Source organism: Corythoichthys intestinalis, chromosome 2 (assembly GCF_030265065.1).
Source record: "Corythoichthys intestinalis isolate RoL2023-P3 chromosome 2, ASM3026506v1, whole genome shotgun sequence".
NCBI lineage: Eukaryota > Metazoa > Chordata > Actinopteri > Syngnathiformes > Syngnathidae > Corythoichthys > Corythoichthys intestinalis.
The window spans coordinates 18,634,552-18,657,193 of record NC_080396.1 but is presented as its reverse complement, the minus strand read 5'-3'; the positions used below and the strand labels follow the sequence as shown (position 1 = coordinate 18,657,193).

General features: G+C 37.7%; 1 protein-coding gene across 1 annotated transcript; it reads left to right on the top strand.

The window, feature by feature from the left end:
• Positions 1 to 4,781: 4,781 nt before the first annotated feature.
• On the top strand, positions 4,782 to 11,442 carry si:ch73-70k4.1 (uncharacterized). The gene is made up of 4 exons (XM_057830447.1): positions 4,782 to 4,962; positions 5,357 to 5,504; positions 7,679 to 8,142; positions 10,652 to 11,442. Exons 1-4 carry the CDS (start codon positions 4,865 to 4,867, stop codon positions 10,722 to 10,724), a joined length of 783 nt encoding a protein of 260 aa, XP_057686430.1. The 5' UTR covers positions 4,782 to 4,864; the 3' UTR covers positions 10,725 to 11,442.
• Positions 11,443 to 22,642: the final 11,200 nt, after the last annotated feature.

Below are 22,642 nucleotides of genomic sequence, written 5' to 3'. Positions count from 1 at the left end.
TGATGGGGATTTTATGGTTGCGAAGCTTCCCATTTGAACCCTTTATAGGGCAACTGAGTGTTTTTGGTGGGTTGGTGGTGAACCATCTAATATATGCAGATGATGCACAAGTTCAGCTAGTCTGCAGCAGCTACTCAATGTGTGTTCAGGGAATGGGGAGTTGTACAACATTAAATACAATGAATCAAAGAGTGTCATTATGATTTTAAGAACCAAAGAGGACAAACGGTTGGTTTTTCTTGATTTTAAGTTGTCTGGTCAAGTTTTAACGTCCTGTAGTCAGGTAAAATACCTTGGTCATATGCTCCCGGACACTCTGACCGACAACGAGGACATATTTCGAGCGTGTCGCTCATTAAATGTCCAAGCCAATGTTCTCTCCCGAAAATTTGGTCAGTGCTCTGATGAGGTCAAGCTCGCCCTGTTCAAGGCTAAAGGCCCTCCACACAGCGCATCTGTGGTCAAATTACAATAAGACAAGTTTTCAGAGACTGCAAGTGGCATACAATGACTCTATGAGAATCTTGTTGAAGAGGCCCAGGTGGTGCAGTACCTCTGAAATGTTAGTGGCTGCTCGGGTGAATACTCTCCAGGCCCTCCTGAGGGTGCTGATGCTTAATTTTATTGATCGTTTGAAGTGTTCTAGAAATGTGATTATCTTGGGCCTGACTAACATTTTGCACAGTTTTACACACTGCTTTTCACTGTTCTGGAAACATTGGTGTCGGTGCATAAGCGGATTTTAAGGGGGGGCCCTGGTGGGTGAAAAGTGCCATTGCATGTAATTGACTTTCCATTATACATAAAAGTTGTGAAGCAATAAAACTGCAACAAAAATAAATGAAATGAACAAAAAAAAAATTTTTTTTTTTAATGGGTCAAAAAAATTATCGAACAGGTCATGTGACTAGCAACGTAGACTGTCATTTACTTTGCATATAATTTATATAAAATAAAAAAAAATTAGGGGAGGGCAATTTTATTTTTCAAATGATTTTTTTCCTTTGATTGAAAATACATATACCGTATTGACCCGAATATAAGACGGCCCTGATTATAAGACGACCCCCTCTTTTTCAAGACTCAAGTTTGAAAAAAGACTTTTTGAAGATTACATTGATTTTTATACAGAAAATAATTACAGTACATCTGAAACAATTGATTATAACAATATATTTGAGAGAAAAAGCATGTTATTTTGCCTCATTCAAATCTCAATATTTGAACATTTAAATATGTAAACTAAAGTGCAATAACATTCGTAAATGAATGGCTCCTGGTTTTTGAAATGCAAATAAACCAATCTATTGTGATAAAACAACAAAATTGCAAAAACTGCATTATTTATCAAAGTGAAGTCTAAGTGTAACTGTAGTCGTGAAACAAATCTGAATAAGGAAAAACATTGCAATAAAATAAAGCAAACTGGTTCAACTAGTAGCTGAGATCTGTCATGACAGAACATCACTTCAATGATATCTGGCGCCATCTAGCGTCGTGAATTGGGAGAGTAGCTAAGATCTGTCATAACAGAACATCGCTTCAATGATATCCGGCATCATCCAGCGTCGTGAATGGGTATAATGTCTAGACCAGGGGTCGGCAACCTATGACACGCGTGTCAGCACTGGCACGCAAATGGTTAACCAGTGACACGCGAGCGCATGGCAAAAAAAAAAAAAAAAAAAAAAGCGCCTTTTTACCTGAAATTTAGACATTTTCTGTTGCGCGCCCTGTTATTTAAGCCACACACACATCCAAGGGAATTCCTGTGTAAAGAGACATGGGATTTACTCACGTCATTGCTTTCACGTATAAAAAGATGTCCCGAGAATGGAGCTCTTGACATTACATCATTTTTGGTAGGCATCGGCTGTCACAATGTTGGTCAAATCGTGTTTTATTCCAGAGTCAGCGTTCCCAACGTCGTAACTACAGCCAATTCAATCTCATCAAGACTGTATTTAAGAGTGTTATTCCCCCACCAAGATCTGCACCCGCGGCTCCACCCGGGCTGGTATGGGGCTAGATCGGTCTTCTAGCCCCACACGCCCGCCGCACCTTCCGTGGGCACCACGAGAGCGAGCCTCTCTCTCCCCGGGGAAAGGCTCGCTCCTAGCGGCTCCACCCGGGCCCGCGCCCGAGGCTTCCATGCGCACCACGAGAGCCAGCCTCCTCGGGGAGAGGCGGCTCCACTCGGGTTCTCGCCCTAGGCTTCCGTGCGCACCGCGATAGGGAGGCTTTCTCTCCCCGGGGAAAGGCTCGCTCCTCGCGGCTCCACCCGGGCCCGCGCCCGAGCCTTCCGTGCGCACCGCAAGAGCCAGCCTCCCGGGGGCCGCTGGGGTCCACCCGGGCCCGTGCCTCTCCCCGGGGAGAACAAGTGTCAAACGCCATTACGAGACAAAACATGAAAATTAATTCAAGGATGAGTCTGACAAGGCAGAGACATTAAAACGTGCTGTGTCCAGGTACAGTAAACAAACACACCCTGAAAACCTTTGTCACTGCTAAAAACACCGCCACCGAAGCAAGCTATCACTTTGCTCACTGCATTGCAAAGCAAGGAAAACCATTTACTGATGGCGAATATATCAAAGAGGCGATCTTGTCACGCTCAGAGGTTTTGGTCGATGGCTTGACTAAAAACGAGACACTCAAAAAAAAAAAAAAAAAAAAAAAAAAAGGATAAGCAGCTAAAAGTCACAAAGTACAACCCCGAAATCAGAGCTGAGCCAAGGAAAACAGGGCCAGGGATCACATTAAGGTAGGCATCTGTTATCTTTGTAATATAAAAGAATATCTAAAATGCTGCATATAATTTACTGTTTAAGTTGATAGTGAACAACTAGCTAGTGAACTGTTGCACTTATTTTCAAGTTTTGACATTTTCTACAATATGCATTTATTTTTTAGTTAATTGAAAAAGAATGGTAGTTATACGATTTCAATATATGTTCATGTTGTTTTCTTTGAGGTAAAATTACAGCTCTGTTGGATATAAAAAATTGGATGTGCGTCATTAATCTCGGTGTGGCACACTGATTGACAAGAAAATTTGAAAGTGGCACTCCACACCAAAAAGGTTGCTGACCCCTGGTCTAGACCGTGAATATAAGACGACCCCCTCTTTTTCAATCTTATTTCAATGCAAAAAACGCTGTCTTATATTCGGGCCAATACAGTATAAATTTTTGATTGAAGCAACTTTTTGGGGGATTAAATGATTTAGACACAAATGTCCAACCCATAATACGGCCCAAACAAAAAAAGGATTGCTTCAATCAAAGAAAACGTTTTCAATGAAAAATTAAGTGTTCAAATGCAAAATTGTCAATCTCAATTATTTTTTTTCGCTTTCAAAAACTTTTTCCATGATTGAAAAAAAATTTTTTTGGATTGATTTTTCTTTTGGGGGAAAATAAAAAAAAAATATATATATATATATATTTTCGAAGCAATTATTTTTTAATTTTTTTTTATTGAATAATGAAGACATAAATGACCTAGCCAAAATGTGGCCCAAACACAAATCAACATTACTTCAATCAAAAAAAAAAAAAAAAAACTTACTTCAACCACCGCCCCCCCCCCAAAAAAAAAAAAAAAAAAAATCAAAGAAAAATAGCTTCCACATGCATTTTTTGAGTTTTAAATTTATTTTTGCATTCAAACACTTTTTTGGGGGTTGAAAATATATATTTTGATTGAAGCAACTTTTTAAAAAAAAATTTTTATTAAAGCAACTTTTTTTTGATTGAATAATAAAGACACAATTCTACCTCCATATGGCTCCGCCCAGGGGATACAATTTTTGACTGGAGTAACTACTGTACATTGGCACGACACCGGCCGGCGTACCATATTCAATGGAGGACGATCTTGGCTAAGCAGCCTGATTTAGAATCGGCCTCAAGAATGATGGGAAACCAAAAAACACTTGTCAACTTACTATTATAAATATTCTATAAAGTTTAATTTTATTGCTGACACTGCGTTTCGGGGTCATCAACATGTTGTGCCCCCCCCCCCCCGCCCCAAAAGTCAAACTCCGCCTGTGTGTAGGTGCCTTTTAAAAGTGGATCACTAGATGACCTAGTCTTGTATCACTGTAGTTTACCTCCTTTTATTGTTGTTTTGTTTATAGTTTTGTTTAATCATTTCCATGTATCTAGTCTATCTATCTATCTATCTATCTATCTATCTATCTATCTATCTATCTATCTATCTATCTATCTATCTATCTATCTATCTATCTATCTATCTATCTATCTATCTATCTATCTATCTATCCATCCATCCATCCATCCATCCATCCATCCATCCATCTATCAAGAAACAGGTGTCGATACAGGTGGACAGAAGCACACAAAGGTAATTTGCTATAAAAACAAACGTTTATCAGACAAATTTATCAATTACATTTAATTTGGGGCGTTCATTTATTATTTATAAAAATCAGTTGAATCAGTAATGCCATATAAACCGATTGGCTGCCATTGACAGCAATAAACGTCCAAACCAAGGGCGTAGGTTTGCATAGGGGCGGTTGGGACATACACTACCAACTTTACAGGATCCTCAAATTGACCCCACCAACTTTCAGGCAACCTTATTTGTATTTCTGTCCGTAGAAAAGTAATAAAAATATTTTTAAAAAATTAAAATAAAATAAAAAGATGTTTAAATAAATAAATAAATAAATTTTTCAATCTGTTCTCTTGACTGAGAAAAAGAGGAAAAGCCTGCGTGGGGGTTACGTATGAAATAGACGATCTCTGATTGGACATAATTCCGTGGCGTCATACCCCAAAACACGGAAGTAGAGTACCGCGAAACTACAAATGCACATCAGCAGCCAAACAACATGAATAAACGCAGGTTTTCCAATGAAGACGCGACAGATGTAACTTCCCCCGGCTCACTGGAGACGAAACGTAAACTATCAAAGACTCATGTGTCCAGGTAGGCGTGAACATTTAAAATCGATGAGGAGTAGAACAATGCATGTTGTTGTCGTTTGGTCACAACCACGGGGTCCTCGGTTTGCAACGATGTAACACGAATTTGCGTCTATCGGGTAGAACTACAGTCATCCTAAATATCACTTACTTATAACCTAACGGTTAGCACTTGAAATGGCACTAATTTAAAACAAGTGAAGTGGATACAGCGGTAGGAAAAGAATAGATGTCATTTAATAGTGCTTTTACGTTGTAATAGTGTAATGTATGTAAAAGTGATATACACTGGTCCCTAATATAATAGCTCGAGTGATGGTAAGTATTCAATGAAAAGATTACTCATTCACAGCGTCATAGTAGATCTATTCTAGTAGACTGAGAATTGTCATCTGAAGGTCAACAGATTCTGACTCACCATGGTGGACCAAGGAGAACCTGTCCTCTGCAGAAGCTTTGTGGGCAATGACTCTCCAGTCTGCGCTACCATACTTTCATGAGCAACAGTGGGATGAAGTTCCTGATTTTCCACATCCATCTGCAAGAGTATGTGACGTCTTCTTCTTTTGGGGAGAATGCCATAACTTTCTCTGATCACTACTTGTGTCTGTGAATGGCAGTTTGTCTTTTTGTGTCCTGCAGTTGGCTGGCAACCAGTTTAGGTACCCTTGGATGGAATTAAAAACACATCCATCTGAACGTGACTCACTATTGTATACTTGAGTGTATATTCTTCCAGAGAGATGTGAACCTTTCTAGGAATACATGAACAATTATTACACAAATCATAATTTATTGGACAACAATTAATTACTGAAAAGGTTTTCAGCTCTTAACTAGGAATATACGTACATATGGAGGAAAACACTCAGTTGACTTGAAGTTCCGCTCTGAGACCCCCAATTTGGTCAAATTTCAAAATTGTCTTATAAGCATGTGTGATACATCATTGGAAAGCTTAAAATCTCAATTTTATGGGGGAAGAAAATTTTTTGAAGAGGAGTGCATTAAAAAAAAAAAAAAGAAAAGAATTTTAAACCCCTAAACCCTAACTCGAGGTGAGAGCATGAGAGAGCGTGATTAAAGACACCATGATTTTAACAAGATATTATTGCGTACTTACCTTATTTCGATCCTACAACTCCCATGTAGCATGTATCACCGAGTGTCATGACACCGCTATGAATGGCCACAGCTGGATTTTGGGGGGATTTTATGGGTGAAACATGGTAATATAATAATGCAGAAATCGCAGACATCAAGGAGTGGTCAAGATGTTCTTTTTCATATATTTACCCTTTTAAAGTTTTTTTTTTTTTTTTATTTAAATTTTTCTCTATTTGGATCGATTATTTATCATCTAACATATCGGGGAAAATGTGAGTAACAAAAAAATAAATAAAATTAAGCGATAGTTATGAGGTAGATATCCGTGACACTTTTTTCATTTTTTTCATTGTGACATAATTTGTTTAAAAGTTTTAAAATACGTGAGTGAATAATTTTTTTAAAGTCGTTTTTTTTTTTTTTTTTTTTTTAACTAAATATGAGACATCAATTAATGATTCTAAGCTAAAAACGACAGACATTTTGAATAATAAATATAATTAGTTACCTTAGTTTTATGGCTGGGTTGAAACAAAAGCGGTTGAGCAACGTCTGTAAACAGAGGTTTTCAGGGTAAAACAGACAAATCATAAATAGTTTGGGGGTTAATGCGCCATGAATCTGCTATGGCAGCATATAGACATATTATTCTATCAAACACAACTGTTGTTTGAGCTTAAAATACAGCAGTTTCTTTTAAAGAGGAGTGCAAGAGCAGAAACTGCTTTTTCAGTCTTGTCTATGTTTTCCGCCATATTTATATGGCGAAAAACACTCAAGTGACTTGAAGTTCTGCTCTGAGACGCCCAATTTAGCCAAATTTCAAAATTGTCCAATTTGCAAGTGTGATACATCACTGGAAAGCTTAAAATCTCAATTTACTGGGGGAAGAAACATTTTGAACAGGAGGGCATTTAAAAAAAAAAAAAAATTAAACAGCAAAACCCTTACTGGAGATGAGAGCACGCGAGAGCAGAATTACAGACGCCACCATTTTAACGAGATATTATCGCGTATTTACCTTGTTTCGATGCAAAAACTCTGTGAGGCTGTCGTAAAGTTATTTGGGAAAATCTTCATTTTTGAACATATATGAATCGTAATCCAATCGTCACGTGCTGAATCGCGATGCATCTAATAATCGATTTTTTTGGCACTCCCTTAGCGTGCTTATATTGTTTTTGAGGCATGCTATGATGGGACCACTGACCCGCTCAAGCTTAGCTACTTCAGAGCCCTGAAACTAACAAATAATAGACAAAATGCACGGAATTTGTTATAATAAACTCCACGGACTAATTAAACCCCAGCTAACTTGAAGATTAAGCCTAATGTCTAAAATTCTGAACTTCCCCTTTAAAATGATCTTTTTTCCCCAGATTTTTCAGGAAATGCAACAAAAAAACTTGAATTTTCTTTTATTATTACCAACTATTTCAGTCGTCTTTGTAAAAAGTGACTTAGGCAATTGTTTAAAGAGGGTGACGATTTGTTATTGATCATTGTTATTTGTTTGTAAACACACAACTAACATAACAATATAATTGCTAGGATCAATCTTTAAGATGCCTCAGATTATTGGGTATTTGCTGACTTTTCTGCTTTTGTTTTAGGAAGAGCAACTGGCTGAACAACAATGGTATAACTTGACTGAAAAGGTTCCTCCTTCCCCCAAACCTCCTCCCATGTCCCCCCAAAAAACAGATTTCCCAGTCACCTTTCCTCCGGAGACCAAAACTCAACTGGACATTGCTGATTCGTCACATTCTTCTGTCAGTCGGCAAGACTGCGGGAGTAAAATGATAACTACAGAAGCTAACATTGAAAAAGATCAAACATATCTCCATGCAGTTGCCGGGCCCTCCCGTATCGAAGAAGGAATGAAACAAGATGAGAAAAGACAAACGGTGCGAGGCAGCTGCTTCGATAGTCAAACTCTGGTCAAAGATGCTGATATCATTGAGGAGCTAATGGAAAGTGAAGAGAATGAGGAAAAGTTCATTGACTCAAAAAGTGGAGAACAAGCTCAAGAAAAGTTGAATAGCTGCCCTATGTGCCTGCTGGTCTTCTCTGTCGAGTGAGTATGGGAATATACAGAACTACAATCTACAATACAGTCCCTGACAAAAGTCTTGTCGCTTATCCATTTTGTAGAAACAATTGCTAATAACCTGACTTTTAATTATTCAATTGGTTTCAGAAATGGCTCATGAAAGCTAAGACCCTCCCATATTATGTTGAATGTACAAAAATATATTTGTTCCACTGAAAAAAGATTTATCATTTCATGAAGACATAAAGATCAAATTTTGGTAAGACAAAAGTTTTGTCGCCTACAGAAAGTAGTGTGAAAATTGAACAAAAAATGTACTTCAAATACAAAAATATGTTACACAACATAGGCGAATTAATTAATGCCAGCAATATGAAGCAATTATCAGAGAATCCCAAAAATTGAAAAATAAGGTCCTAAATATAGGGTTGTTCCGATCATGTTTTTTTGCTCCCGATCGTTTTAGTTTGAGTATCTGCCGATCCCGATATTTCCCGATCCGATTGCTTTTTTTTGCTCCCGATTCAATTCCAATCATTCCCAATAATTTTTCCCGATCATATACATTTTGGCAATGCATTAAGAAAAAAATGAATATATACAGTCAACATACAGTACATAAGTACTGTATTTGTTTATTATGACAATAAATCCTCAAGATGGCATTTACATTATTAACATTCTTTCCGTGAGAGGGATCCACGGATAGAAAGACTTGTAATTCTTAAAGGATAAATGTGACTTTGTATATCGTGACTAAATATTGCCATCTAGTGTATTTGTTGAGCTTTCAGTAAATGATACTGCAGCCATTTAACTTCTGCCCAAATGCATGATGGGAAGTGCAGCCATGACTGTGCGTAGGGGCACCAATTGATATATCTTCTCTGCGTTGGGAAAGAACAGGGTGTTAAGAAAATGAGCAACTACTACCTTTCTTCGCCACATTGCCTCCCACGTTAATTTTAACTGCTGAGAGAGGTATTGTAAGGCATTCGCCACATAAAAAATGGCTCCAGAGGCTGTCAAAATTCTCTCTATTCATTATATGCTGCCTTTTTGCGCTATCTATAGGTAAAACGGCGTCTGGATAGATTGAAGGTGACAATGCGTGAGTGGGTCGTGCAGCGCATGCATTAATGATTTAACTTGATTAATTAAAAATTAATTACCGCCGTTAACGCAATAAATTTGATAGCCCTACTTTAAGCCAAAACCACTCTGGATGAGTGTAAGACATGTCTGTAACGTTAAATACAATTAGAAAACGATTTAAATTAAAAAAAAAAATATATATATATATATATTTAAAAAAGGCATGTCCGATATTTTTTTGCCGATTCCGATACTTTGAAAATGACGTGATCGGACCCGATCGATCAGCACATCTTTAGTCCTAATGAAACCTTTTTTTCAAATTTGTAAAAAGAAAAGTCAAAATGAATATGTGTAATAACCGCTCAGATATATCTGTAACCCTTGCTAAATCCTGTTTGTTTTTCTTATGGAACCTGCAGATACATGTGTTGACTTGCATCCATCTTTTTTTTTTTTTTTTTTTCAAAAAGAAATGACAAAATTCTGAATTAGTCTCAAAATCATGAAATTTTAGGTGTATGAAATGTGATACATTTAGCAATATAGGGTTAAGTAGTGGTACTGTGAGATCCAAATTTAATATTTTGTATGATTTCCATGGGCTTGAAGGACTGCATCCATGCGGTTCGGCAAGGATTCATACAATTTATTGATGAAGTCATCAGGAACATCAAAGAAAGCGATCTTGCATGCCTCCCAGAGTTCATCAACATTCTTGGGTTTCGTCTTCCATGCTTCCTCTTTCATCCTACCCCAAACATGCTCAATGATGTTCATGTCTGGTGACTGGGCTGGCCAGTCCTGGAGGATCTTGATCTTCTTTGCATTGAGGAACTTTGAAGTAGAGATTGAAGTATGCGATGGAGCACCATCCTGCTGCAGAATTTGTGCCCTTTCGAAATTAGGAATGTAAGAGGCAGCTAAGATTTGTTGATATTTCAGACTATTTATGTTGCCTTCCACCCTGCAGATCTCTCGTACATCCCCATACTGTGTGTAACCCCAGACCATGATTTTGCCTCCACCAAACTTCACTGTTTTCTGAGTGAATCCCGGATCCACGCGGGCTCCAGTAGGTCTCCTGCAATATTTGCGGCGACTGTGGTGTAATTCAATGGAAGACTCATCTGAAAAATCCACCTATTGCCACAAAAAGTGAAGTTTAAAGACTTTTGTCAGAGACTGTACATCTACCATCTAATAATAATTGATTTATTGGCTCCTTACAACCCTGAAATGGGTAAACGGTGTAGAAAATAAAGACCAAAATTGTAGTTTGTTCTGCTCCTACTGTATGTGTTCATTTACTAACACTGTCCATTACTGTCTCCTACTAGTCTGGTTTGTTACATTTTCGTTGGTATCCTGCGGATTTGCATGAGTTTAATTATAGGTTTTGCTAATTAAATGTTTTTTGTGTTTCTTGTCACTCCAGGGCCTCACAGATGGACCGTGATTGCCACCTGGCACAGTGTCTGTCAGAGATGAATGTGGACATGAGCTGGTGAGCTCCAAGCACCCGAGATGTTCTGCACGCCTTGGGGATAATATTGATGTTTTCTTGTTGATGTCCAGAGGTTTCCATGTTTTCTATATAATTCAGCTGCTATTTCTTTTTTTTTTTAATTATTGATTCATAAATGAAATGACCCGTTTTGTCAGTCAAACTTTGTAAATAGTAAAATAGTAACAGTAAAATAGTATCGAGTTACTGTCAGACAACGTCATACAATGCTATAGCAGGTCAATTAAGAAAAAATAAATAAGTGAAACAGTGCAGTTCTTTCATTTAAAAAATGCAAACAAAACTATTTATAGGCAAGTGATTATTTTTGGTAATTAAAAAAAAAAAAATTAACAACTTAACATATAGACAAGTTTCCTGAGTGAAAATGGGGCGGGGCCATCTTTGACATTTTATGCTATGGACTTCCGGTTTAGACAGAACAAAATGAAGTGCAGTTGAAGTAAGCTGTGTGTAGACAAATTTAAAACTGCAAAATCAAACCAGAGCAACCCACGGAATCTCCAAAAATGGATTCAGCATGGACGCTGAATCCATTTGGCACCTGTTGTGCGTTTGTTCTTATCACTTCGTTGATCGTTCGTGGACGAAATTTCTAACAATCTGTGCAGCCTGTGTTAACATGAGATGTATATTGATACGCCGGCCACTTGAGTGACCAAATTGAGGCAAAATTACAAATAAAAAAGGGCTGACACGGATTTTGTTGTTAAGAACTTCACTGTTTTGTGGTAAAAGGTGGATTTTTCAGAAGACTCTTCCATTGAATTACACCACAGTCGCCGCAAATATTGCAGGAGACCTACTGGAGCCCGCATGGATCAGAGATTCACTCAGAAAACAGTGAAGTTTGGTGGTGGCAAAATCATGGTCTGGGGTTACATCCAGTATGGGGGTGTGCGAGAGAGCTGCAGGGTGGAAGGCAACATAAATAGTCTGAAATATCAACAAATCTTAGCTGCCTCTAACATTCCTAACCATGAAAAGGGACAAATTCTGCAGCAGGATGGTGCTCCATCGCATACTCCAATCTCTACCTCAAAGTTCCTCAAGGCAAAGAAGATCAAGATCTTCCAGGACTTGACAGCCCAGTCACCAGACATGAACAGGATGAAAGACGAAGCATGGAAGACGAAACCCAAGAATGTTGATGAACTCTGGGAGGCATGCAAGACTTCTTTGATGTTCCTGATGACTTCATCAATAAGTTGTAAGAATCCTTGCCGAACTGCATGGATGCAGTCCTTCAAGCCCATGGAAGTCATACAAAATATTAAATTTGGATCTCACAGCACCACTACTTAATCCGCTTATGTTATGTAACATATTTTTGTATTTGAAGTACATTTTTTGTTCAATTTTCACACTACTTTCTGTAGGTGACAAAACTTTTGTCTTGCCAAAATTTGACCTTTATGTCTTCATTAAATGATAAATCTTTTTTCAGTGAAACAAATATATTTTTGTATATTCAGCATCATTTGGGAGGGTCGTAGCTTTCATATGAGCCATTTCTGAAACCAATTGAATAATTAAAAGTCAGGTTATTAGCAATTGTTTCTACAAAATGGATAAGCGACAAGACTTGTCAGGGACTGTATATTTATGCTGTATTCTTGGAAGCAATCACTGATGACATCACGTGAAGGAGTCATAGGTTCACAGAAAATCAGTATTTTTAATTTTTACACATATTTACAAAATGCTGTGAAGAAAAATAATACATATCAAACAAGCATTGAAATCAAACAAATTTGAGGACAGTAAAGTTTTCTTTTGGTCGTCACTGCTTGCCGATACTGGAGTGATCCAAATGTCCAACATTGGTCCCTCAAGGGAAGAAAATTCCAAGTAAGATGGAAGAAGATTGCTGTAATATCTGAGGGATTTGCAAATGTGTATGTGTTCGGTGTCTTTTTAACCGCTTCATTATCGCTTCTCGTGCTATCGTCCTCTCTGCATGTCAAGGCCTGCAGCTAAACGAGAACCTTTGACTCTGGAGCCACTAATTAATCCTATTATAGTTATCAAAATAATCAGGGGTCAGATTTCATCAAATAATTCTCAGCCAATCAAGTCATTTTTCTTGTAAGCACATTCAAAAGATGATTTGGATCAATAAAACAACTAAACGCGGGGGTTCAAAAATATTTTTAGATTAGGGATAGGCAAACATTTGTCAAGAGCCATAGAAAGGAGAGAATGTGATATTAAAAAAACTAACAAAAAAAAAAACTTTAAAATAAAGCTGGCGTCGAATGGCAACATCATGTATTTATTTTTTTTTAACCACTGTTTTTACTATACACCCACATGCACTTCATTGACCTAAAGTCTAAAGTGGGTAATATTTCTTGCTCTCCTTAACGATGTAATTATAATAGCTCAAATAGTTTTGGAGGTCCGTGGATTCCACCCAATTCCAGCAATAAGTAGAAACTGTTAACTTGAATAATAAAATAAATCAATTACTGTATAATGGATTTACTAACAAAAATTTAACACATTTTTCCCATAATAAATCAATTCATACCAAATAAATTAACATTAAAACACATATACATTCAATTAACAACTAATGGGGGGGGAGTCAAGCACCGACAATGCAAATGTGGCGAGGCCCGTGAACCATCATATGCCAACCCCGAATCAGATGTACATAAAAGGTGCTAATAGTCAGAAACATTGCACAGAATGAGTTAAGGTACTGCTGCCAAATAGACATCTTCAAACCTCTTGTGACCTTACTGTGAATTGAACCAACCATTTCTAAAGGAAAAACGTGTTAGCTTAAAAGGGAACCTCGGACTTAAAGACTTGTAGGCTCTAATTAGCCACAATTGTTCTCTTTTACTAAAATATGTCATTAGAAACCCATAAAATATTGCCATTGATTTAAAAATCTATAACATTTAGTACATGTTTTGACCTACGGAGGGCTCCGTGTTTTATGGGCACAATGGACGATCGGGGTGATGACGTAGTTGGTCACTGTCATTAAACAAACACTACCGGTGTTGTGCAATTCCTTCCTATGCGGCGAGACGTCCAACCCATGCGCACATTGTTTAAAAGCGGCGAGATTTGTGATTTTATTGAGTCTTTTATTACCTTTTCATTGTCTCAAAATACTTTTTACATGTGTTTGCCTCTCATAATTTTAAGCATTGCGTTTTCTTGGGGTAGCTCTAAAGCAAATTGTTGATCTGTTGACCACATTAGTCACGTAGCGTATTTAAACCACCCTTATTTGATATTACTACGTTTTAGTATTTTCTTAAGGCACCTTTAGTATGTTCTGTCTGGATGCATCCAAACATAACAAGCTGAAAGCGCAAGGTATTACTTTGGGTGTCAAATTAGCCTCTTGTAGCACGTTTCGCCGGTGTAGAACATTTTGGCAGAACACCAGTTTTGTTCTACTCTCGTCTCGTTTCATCCCGTCTTTCCTCTTCATTTTGCTCTTGCTGCTCTGTTTGTAAAATATCAACAGTGCTGTCATGCTCATTAATGTTCCTCTCAGGTTCAAAGTGAAAGGGCTGGACATGGGATGTGTACATGTCGCTAGTCATACTCTGGAACGTCAACAACAATGGTGACCTACTAGTTAAACTAATTTTACAGATTGAATAAAAACGAAAACGTCAAGAGGGGTTTTAATATCAAATCATTTTAACTCATTATAACAGTTATCTTTTAAGAACTAGAAGTCTTTCTATCTGTGGTTCCCTTTAAAGCCTGTATTCACAATATCTTTAAAAAATGAAGTCTTATTAAAAAAAAAAAAACAACAACAACAACATTGGGCCAGATAATTAAAAATGAGAAACCTTGCAATTTGTCAGTTCGTGAAGTTTCTGTATTAAACATCTGTCCGACTTTTTTAAACATTCACCCCCTTTAGTGCTTGTCCTCATGAGCCAAAACTGGTTGAAAAATAGCTTTTTTTTTGTAGATGCACTTGATTACAGCGTCTAATACATTTAATTTAGTGGGTAGGTACAGAATAAATGCAAAGTTGTGTTCAAAATATTCGCGATGGTTTAAAAACTGAACAATGCTGTGCCCCTACTGTATTTGTGTATACAGGTAGTTCCAGGGTTACGAACGAGTTCCGTTCCTACGCTGGCGACGTAACCCGAATTTCCGCGTAAGTCGGACTTGAAAATGTAAGTACCCATAAATACCCCATAAACCGCAAAATAACAATTCAAAAACATGTATTATACGTCATTGTACTATCCTCGCCAAGATGTCAGAGCTATGTCCTAGCTAGGCGGCGAGCTAAGCTCTGAAATGACGATGTCGGAGGTCCGTGTGGATTGGAGACTTTATTCATCTGCTCATGACAGCAACACTTGAAAAAGTAAACTAAAATAAAAATAATTAGATTAAAATCAGTTTCATCTTCAATCACAGCAGTCGTAATTTCCGTTTATAACTAGCTGCTGATACAGCAATAACAATCAACACAAATGATTAGCACGTATCAGTTAGCGTCCGCACATCATCAAAAACAATCACATAAACTCGCTCCAAGTATTCGACCACAATTGAAAACACACAATAAACAGTACAAAAGGTGTTATATACAGGTGTTGCTTCTGTGGATGCTACCCGCAAATGTGCTCTTCTTCGTGTGCGCAAATACGTCCTTCTTTGCGTGTCCATACAGTTTACGCTTTCTGCGGCAAGATAAAGGTATGCAGCACGAACCAAAAGTCAATATTGTTAAAAATAAGTTATTTAATTTAAAAAAAAAAAAAAAAAATGAGAGTCCGAAGTCCAAATCACGTAAGTCGTGTACGTCATAACCCGAGGACTACCTGTATTGAAAAGACTTTCATTTTGTCCTTCTCAATTTTTTTCGGAACACATCTGTACGTAAATAGACCGAGGACTTTTAGACATTGTTTTGGTGCCTTAGTAACCGAATTCGTCTAGTAAAAAGATTAGGCAGGTCTATCAAGCCTTAATGAAGATGGACACCTTGTTCTACAAGAAAGCATGACCACGAAGCAGCGTGAGCTTAACAACCAACTCCAGATGGTCCTGCAGTGATGGCTCATATGGAAGGTATGAACCATTTAGAATATGGTTAGAAGGCTACTTTTGCTCCTTCAACAGCACGCCATCAGGGTCCCGACTATGCACAAAAGAAAACAGTGGATTTAGAATTGCCATAAACTCAGGGTGTAAGTTTCCTAATGTCAGCCAATGACTAAAAATTCAAATTGCTAAACATTCCAGACTCTTATTGTTTCTAGAGATGCACGATAATGATCACCGATAATTATCGGCCGATAATGGCAATTATGACGTCACACAGATAATCCAGATAAAACAAAATTCAAACGATAATGCAATCCGATAATTAGATACTTGATTTAGCCTCCAAATGTGCGCAATCAACAGTTTTGTCCAATTCTGCTAGTTCAGACATATCCAAAGTGCAGCCCGGGGTCCAAATGCGGCCCGTGGTCAAATTTCATCCGGCCCCCAGCCACTGTCATAAGATCAATAACGTCTGGCCCACACACAGATTAACCCTTGAGAGTCAAAGGACGCGCCGGCGCGTCCTCAGCGCACATCGTCTTTGAAGCGCCCAGATATTGTCATTTAAGTTTTATAGTTTTATTATCCTCTCAAAAAAACAATAAAACGCTGCATGGATCATTTGTTTATGTCTATATTTCCATCATTTCTTGTCCTTTTTCAAAACGGACGCTCCATGAAAAAAACACAAATCAAACGAACCCTTTCGAAGTCACAGTGGAAGCACAAAATGCGTTTTTTTTTAATATAAATATAACTGCCGTGCGAGGTTCCACCGAACGAGAGGGAGGAGTGTTCTGAAGCAGCGAGGTGGCGAGCGACGGCCGTTTGGATCGAGCAGCGACTTTGTGTGACTTTGAGAATGAACGGAAAACTAAATTTAGCGCGAGCAATTGTGCTTTTTGATCAACTTGAGGAAGAGGATGGTCCAAATTCGTCATCGTCTTCTTCGGAAGAGTCCTCGAGTGAAGATTTTTTTTTTTTTTTTTTTTGTCCTCGAGTGAAGATAGTGACGGATTTGAACACGTGGGTGACGCCATCGACGAGCAGAGGTAAGCCAACTCACTTTTTTTTTTTTTAATGCTGAAAAAGTTTCTTTTGAAAGTTTCTTTTGATATTGCAAGACAAAGTTAATTTTGATGCAATATTAGTGTGTGTTTGTGTATATAATAATAAAATGTGTATATCAGATCAAAGTCGTATGTGCACTGTGTGTATACCAGGGGGGAATTTATAATTTGTGGTGTTCTTTCTATATGAAGATTAGGGATGTAGCACATATTCAGCTATGGTATTCTTTCTATTGTCATACATATAGATTTCCATTATTATTTATTGCTGTATATATTTTTATTTTATACATTATTATTTTCATAAATACTGACTTTTTTCATGTACATTTATAGTGACAATGAAAGTAAAGTGAAATGAAAATGGAAGGGTGGCAAGAGGACTGACACCCCATGGAAGTGTGGGCTGTGTGATGTAGCCCTGTGTGTAATTCCAGGACGAAACTGCTTTTTGGAGTGGCATGCCTGAAAAAAATTTAACTTGTTTATTGTAAATATTTTTGAAAATACTTTTTTTCCCAATGTTATATATATATTTTCCCCCCACAATCAGTCTTCTCAATTTGTGTATATAAATCTGTGTTCAAGAAGCCTGATTGTGTGTACATAGTTTTCATCAGGTGATGGGCCGCAATACCTAAACTCATAAAGAGATGGCCTCTAAACACTTTTTGTGTTAGATGGTATATATTTTTTCACTGTTCTTCACTGTATGGTCTGCTGTATATAACTTGTTTTGACTAGAGCATGTATAAAGGCAAAAAACGCCTATGGCTATACCTGTTGTTTATGTTGAATTGTCAAATATAAGACTATTTATTCTAAATTTTTTGGGTTGAATGTTCATCCTAACATGTTGAATAAATATTACAAAGTTTCAAAACGGTTCGTTACGCATGTTTGGTTGTCAATTGGACATCAATATTAAAAATTTTGACAAAACGATTTTGGAATTTTTGGTCTTTTTGGGCCCAAAATGATGATTTATAATTGGTCAGTGAAGGAAACAACAGTTTGGACATGAAGTTCAAGGTGTCACAAAAAAAGGGACCAAACCAGGCCATCGTAAACAATTTTCTTTGAAATATAAAGGCAACTTCAAAGGCATGCAAAATCAGACAAAATAGGCCCAGACCTTAAAAGGTTATTAATAAATTGGCCAGCAGTACTGCTACCAGCATATGAAGTAGCTTACACATTAAATGTTGCTCCTCATTTACCCACTAAAAGGCAGCAGTACTCTATGCAACATTACCCGGTGTGACCCTTGACTTCCAGTTTTCTAAAATGGCAACAATCAACAACAACAAAAAAGTTAACTGCGACGGCCGACGCTTCAAGGATAGGTGGAAATTGGACGCAACACATAATACGCAACAACTGTGTCTGCCTCATATGCAAAGAGACAGTCACTGTTTTTAAAGAGTTCAATGTGAGGCCATATTACCAAAGAAGACACGCTGACATGTACGACAAGATTACAGGGAAGATACGCAGCTAGAAATTGAAGCAACTTGAAGCTAGTTTTATTTCACAGCAGCAAGATCCCGAGAGTTGAACGAGCACGCCACAAAGGCTAGTTATGAGATTGTTGAAATTATTAATTAAAAAAAAAAAAAATAAAGCAAATGTGACACACAGAATTGCTAGCTAAAATTTGCTTAAATACAGTATATTGTTCTACGTAAAGGACGTCAGCCAAGATCGGCCCCCCACATTTTTACCACACCAAAACTGGCCCCCTTTGCAAAACGTTTGGACACCCCTGTTCTAGTTTTAAGGAGGTGTTTTTGCAGTGTAGTAATGTGATATATGTTAGGAATGGCTTACTTTTAAAGGCATTTTTGTGCAACTTGGGTGTTTACTCTCTAAGTATTGTTGCCAAAAGCGTACCATTACACAATGTCATTGCCATTGTTTAGATCAGGGGTGTCCAAACTTTTTGCAAAGGGGGCCAGATTTGGTGTGGTAAACATGTGGGGGGCCGACCTTAGCTGACGTCCTTTATGTTGAACAATATATTTAAGCAAATTTTAGCGAGCCATTATGTGTGTCACATTTGCTTAATTATTTTTGTTTTAATCAATAATTTCAACAATCTTGCAACTAGCCTTTGTGGCTAAGCCTTCGACTCTCGGGCTCTTGGGAAACACTGCTGCTGTAACATTAAACTAGCTTCAAGTTGCTTCAATTTCTCGCTACTTCCCTGTAATCTTGTCGTACACGTCAGCGTGTCTTGTTTGGTAAAATCGCCATACATTGAACTCTTTAAATACAGCGACTGTCTCTTTGCAAATGAGGCAGACACAGTTGTTGCGTATGTTAGTGAAGAAATCGTCCGATTTCCACCTATCCTTGAAGCGTCGGCCATCACAGTCAACTTTCTTTTTTTTTTGTTGATTGTCTCCATTTTAGAAAATTGGGAGTAAAAGGTCACACGGGGTAATGTTGCTTAGAGTAATGTTGCTTTTTAGTAAGCTTGAGAACGATAAACTGATACGACCGGATAGCCGGTTTTACAGGTGAGAGATACAGCTGTATCGATTGTAAAGTTACCATTCGACAGTAATTTGCCATTAAATATTCAACGAACCGATAGTAGAGCTATAATTCGGCTACCGCGAGCACAAGAATCGGCTTCTAATGCCTAGTTCAATGCATTGCTTAATGAGATGATAATTTAGCTTTTACTTCACTTGCTGCGCTTGTGTCATTCACCACACAGCGCACTTAGATTGAGACCACACGCATGCTATAATATGGACAAACACAACTTACGGTATGGTTGCCTCTACTTCCCATGCATTTCGGCAGAACCGCTACTAGTCGCCGCCATTGCCCGATCGTCACGGGCGTGTCACAACGCGAGAGCTAACAAAATCACTGTAACGCACGCTCCATAGCGTTTTCTTCACAGCCCAAAACGAAAACGAAACTAGTAGTGGCAACGAAGCAACATGCTAAAACAATGGACAGTTTGAGCACCGACGCCAGCGACGTGCAGCGATTGATTTTCAACACACCCAGGAAATACAACAGTAGGACTTTGAAGTGAGGAAGGTAGCCAGATCTGTTCGCATGAGACACAGCTAGTGTGAAGTGAGGAGCGTTACAGGGATCGTGAGTTTTTAACCCTGAAAAATAACCCACTACAATGGTGGAAAGGGCAGCACGCCCCTTTAGAGATTTTTTTTCCACGAAACGCAGTCTACTTAAACATTAGCATGTGGATTAGTTTATCTTCCTGAAGAAAAAAATCTGCCCTTCAAAAAAGATATGGACAGTGATGAGGAATAAAAAAATGTGGAAGCACAGGCATAAGTGAAAGACTCTGCTGTGTATAAGGTAAAAGTAATGATTATTGACCTGTCTGTCTAAAATGCCATGTTTTTATTCCCCCAATTATACCAGTGGTAAAGCATAATTTATTATTTATTTATGATAACACTGCAGGTTTAATTCTTTTTTTTCTAGAGCTGCTGCATATAATTAATATTTTTTGTTGGTAAGATGTTTACGTTGAAAGTTTGCACTTAAATTGCTTACCTCTTGTGTTCAAAACACCAGGAAATACACTAATTGATTTACTGCACTTTATTGTTGTCTGCCACTGGAGTTTTATTTTATTATCAATCCCATCCAACAAAATGACGGTCATATAGTAAGCCTTATTTTTATTGATTTTTTTCATAAAAAAATAAAACATAACATTGGTATGAAATTTTGTTGTTTAATTTTGCTATTAGAAATGTGGTCTTTTTTTATATGTTTAAAATACTGTTCGAACACACACAACAAATGTTTACTATCGTATCGTTTTCACTCTGTATCGAACCGTATCGTTCTTAAACTGTATCAAATCGTATCGAATCGCTCGGCCTTAAAAACGTATCGTTTTTTAATCGAATCGTAACCTGTGTATCTAGATACATATCGAATCGGCTTCATCCCATCCCTACTTTTTAGTGGGTAAATGAGGAGCAGCATTTAGTGTGTAAGCTACCTCATATGCTGGTAGCAGTACTGCTGACCAATTTATTAAGTCTGTGTGCGGGCCAGACGTTATTGATTTCATGACAGAGGCTGGGGGCCGGATGAAATTTGACCACGGGTCGCATTTGGCCCCCGGGCTGGACTTTGGACATGTCTGGTTTAGATGTTGGAATTTACTACTTGTTCACATTTGATGTGGGAAAAAAATAGCACCAAATTACATTTTTGCACAGTAACATTTGATCTTTGTATACTTTAAAATTTTACATACATATTTGAATAGAATCATCGGCGTGACATTATCGGTTATCGGGTGGAAGGGGCAGGAAATTATCGGTTATCGATATCGGTTGAAAAATGTATTATCGTGCATCACTAATTGTTTCCAACCTCATGTTTCACTATACATTTGACTGTGTATAAAAAATATCTGAGCAAATACATCCATACTTAACCTAAGTGATAAATGAATGTTTCGTTCTTTTTAAAGTTATTGTGCTAATTTCCTCTGGAGGGCCTTGACATCATGAACTAAATCTGTACAAAAGTGACAAGGACTATGGTGATAACACAGCCAAAAACATTTTCACTAAATACTTTTGCATATTTGATCAGATTTTTTTTTTCTTCCAATAAATGGAGATGCCAAAATTCACCATGTGAGCTTAATGCTCACATGCTTAAACCAAGTGCTGAACATCTCAATGCACATTGGCACGCGTCTGATATTGTACCAAAACATTGTGCCACAGGGCATTAAGACAGTGGACAATATTACAAAACAGAAGAGGCTGGGCTAACTGTTTGCTGTTTTTCTACCACTACATTGCTTGTTTATTTTTGGTTAATTACTTAAAAGACACATGATGCAAACCCTCCCAAAAGTTTCAACTTTCTCATTGGCTATCATTTTGGAAGGAGTCAGTAGCTTGACCCAACTTCATTTTTACAACATACACGTAAGGATTTGCGATCTGAAGTACTTAAAAGGTTCAATTAACATTTAGTATTGTAGGCCATGAATGGGGGAAAAATACTCTTAACACATCCAATACCTCAGACTAAGCCAGTGATTCTTAACTGGTGAGTTGGGACCTAAAAGTGAGCCCAATTTGGGTGGGGTCACATCTGTGCTGAAGGTAAGTAAATCACTAATTTGCGAAGCAGAGTACGAAATTCAAAATTTAGCATACAGGTTTGTGCCACCTTTACGCTTACCGTATTTTTCGGACCATAAGTCGCAGTTTTTTTCACAGTTTGGCTGGGGGTGCGACATACTCTGGAGCGACTTATGTGTTAAATTATTAACACATTTGACTTGACCTACCCTAACACACCCGCACGCTCACACAGCCCCGACAGAAATACATGTCAAGAACATGCCACCTCCTCCACCCCCTTCGAAGAGGAGGGATATTTTTTTTCGACCAGCAGCAGCCAATGTAAGTAGCATATTTTTCCGGACTATAAGTCACAGTTTTTTTTTCATAGTTTGGCTGGGGGTGCGATGTGTGAAATTATTAACACATTATTATATCATTTCACATGTTATTTTGGTGTTTTGGAGTGACACTGATGGTTTGGTAAACTTGTTAGCATGTTCTTTATGATATAGATATCTGAATAACTCTTAATAGCTATGTTACATTAACATACCGGCCAAATTCGCATTTCGTTGTTCATGCATCATGTAACATTATAATACTGTACAGGTATTCAGCATGTTGTTTTCTATTGCATTTTTATTTTAAACTGTCTTTCAAGTTGACATATCTGTTCTATG

What these genes read in the sequence shown, in the direction of transcription:
- si:ch73-70k4.1 (XM_057830447.1), top strand. Translation starts at nt 4,865, where the DNA reads ATGAATAAACGCAGGTTTTCCAATGAAGACGCGACAGATGTAACTTCC. An exon ending in TCAAAGACTCATGTGTCCAG is followed by an intron (nt 4,963 to 5,356) that starts GTAGGCGTGAAC and finishes TGTCATCTGAAG; the next exon opens with GTCAACAGATTCTGACTCAC. An exon ending in CTGCTGGTCTTCTCTGTCGA is followed by an intron (nt 8,143 to 10,651) that starts GTGAGTATGGGA and finishes TTGTCACTCCAG; the next exon opens with GGCCTCACAGATGGACCGTG.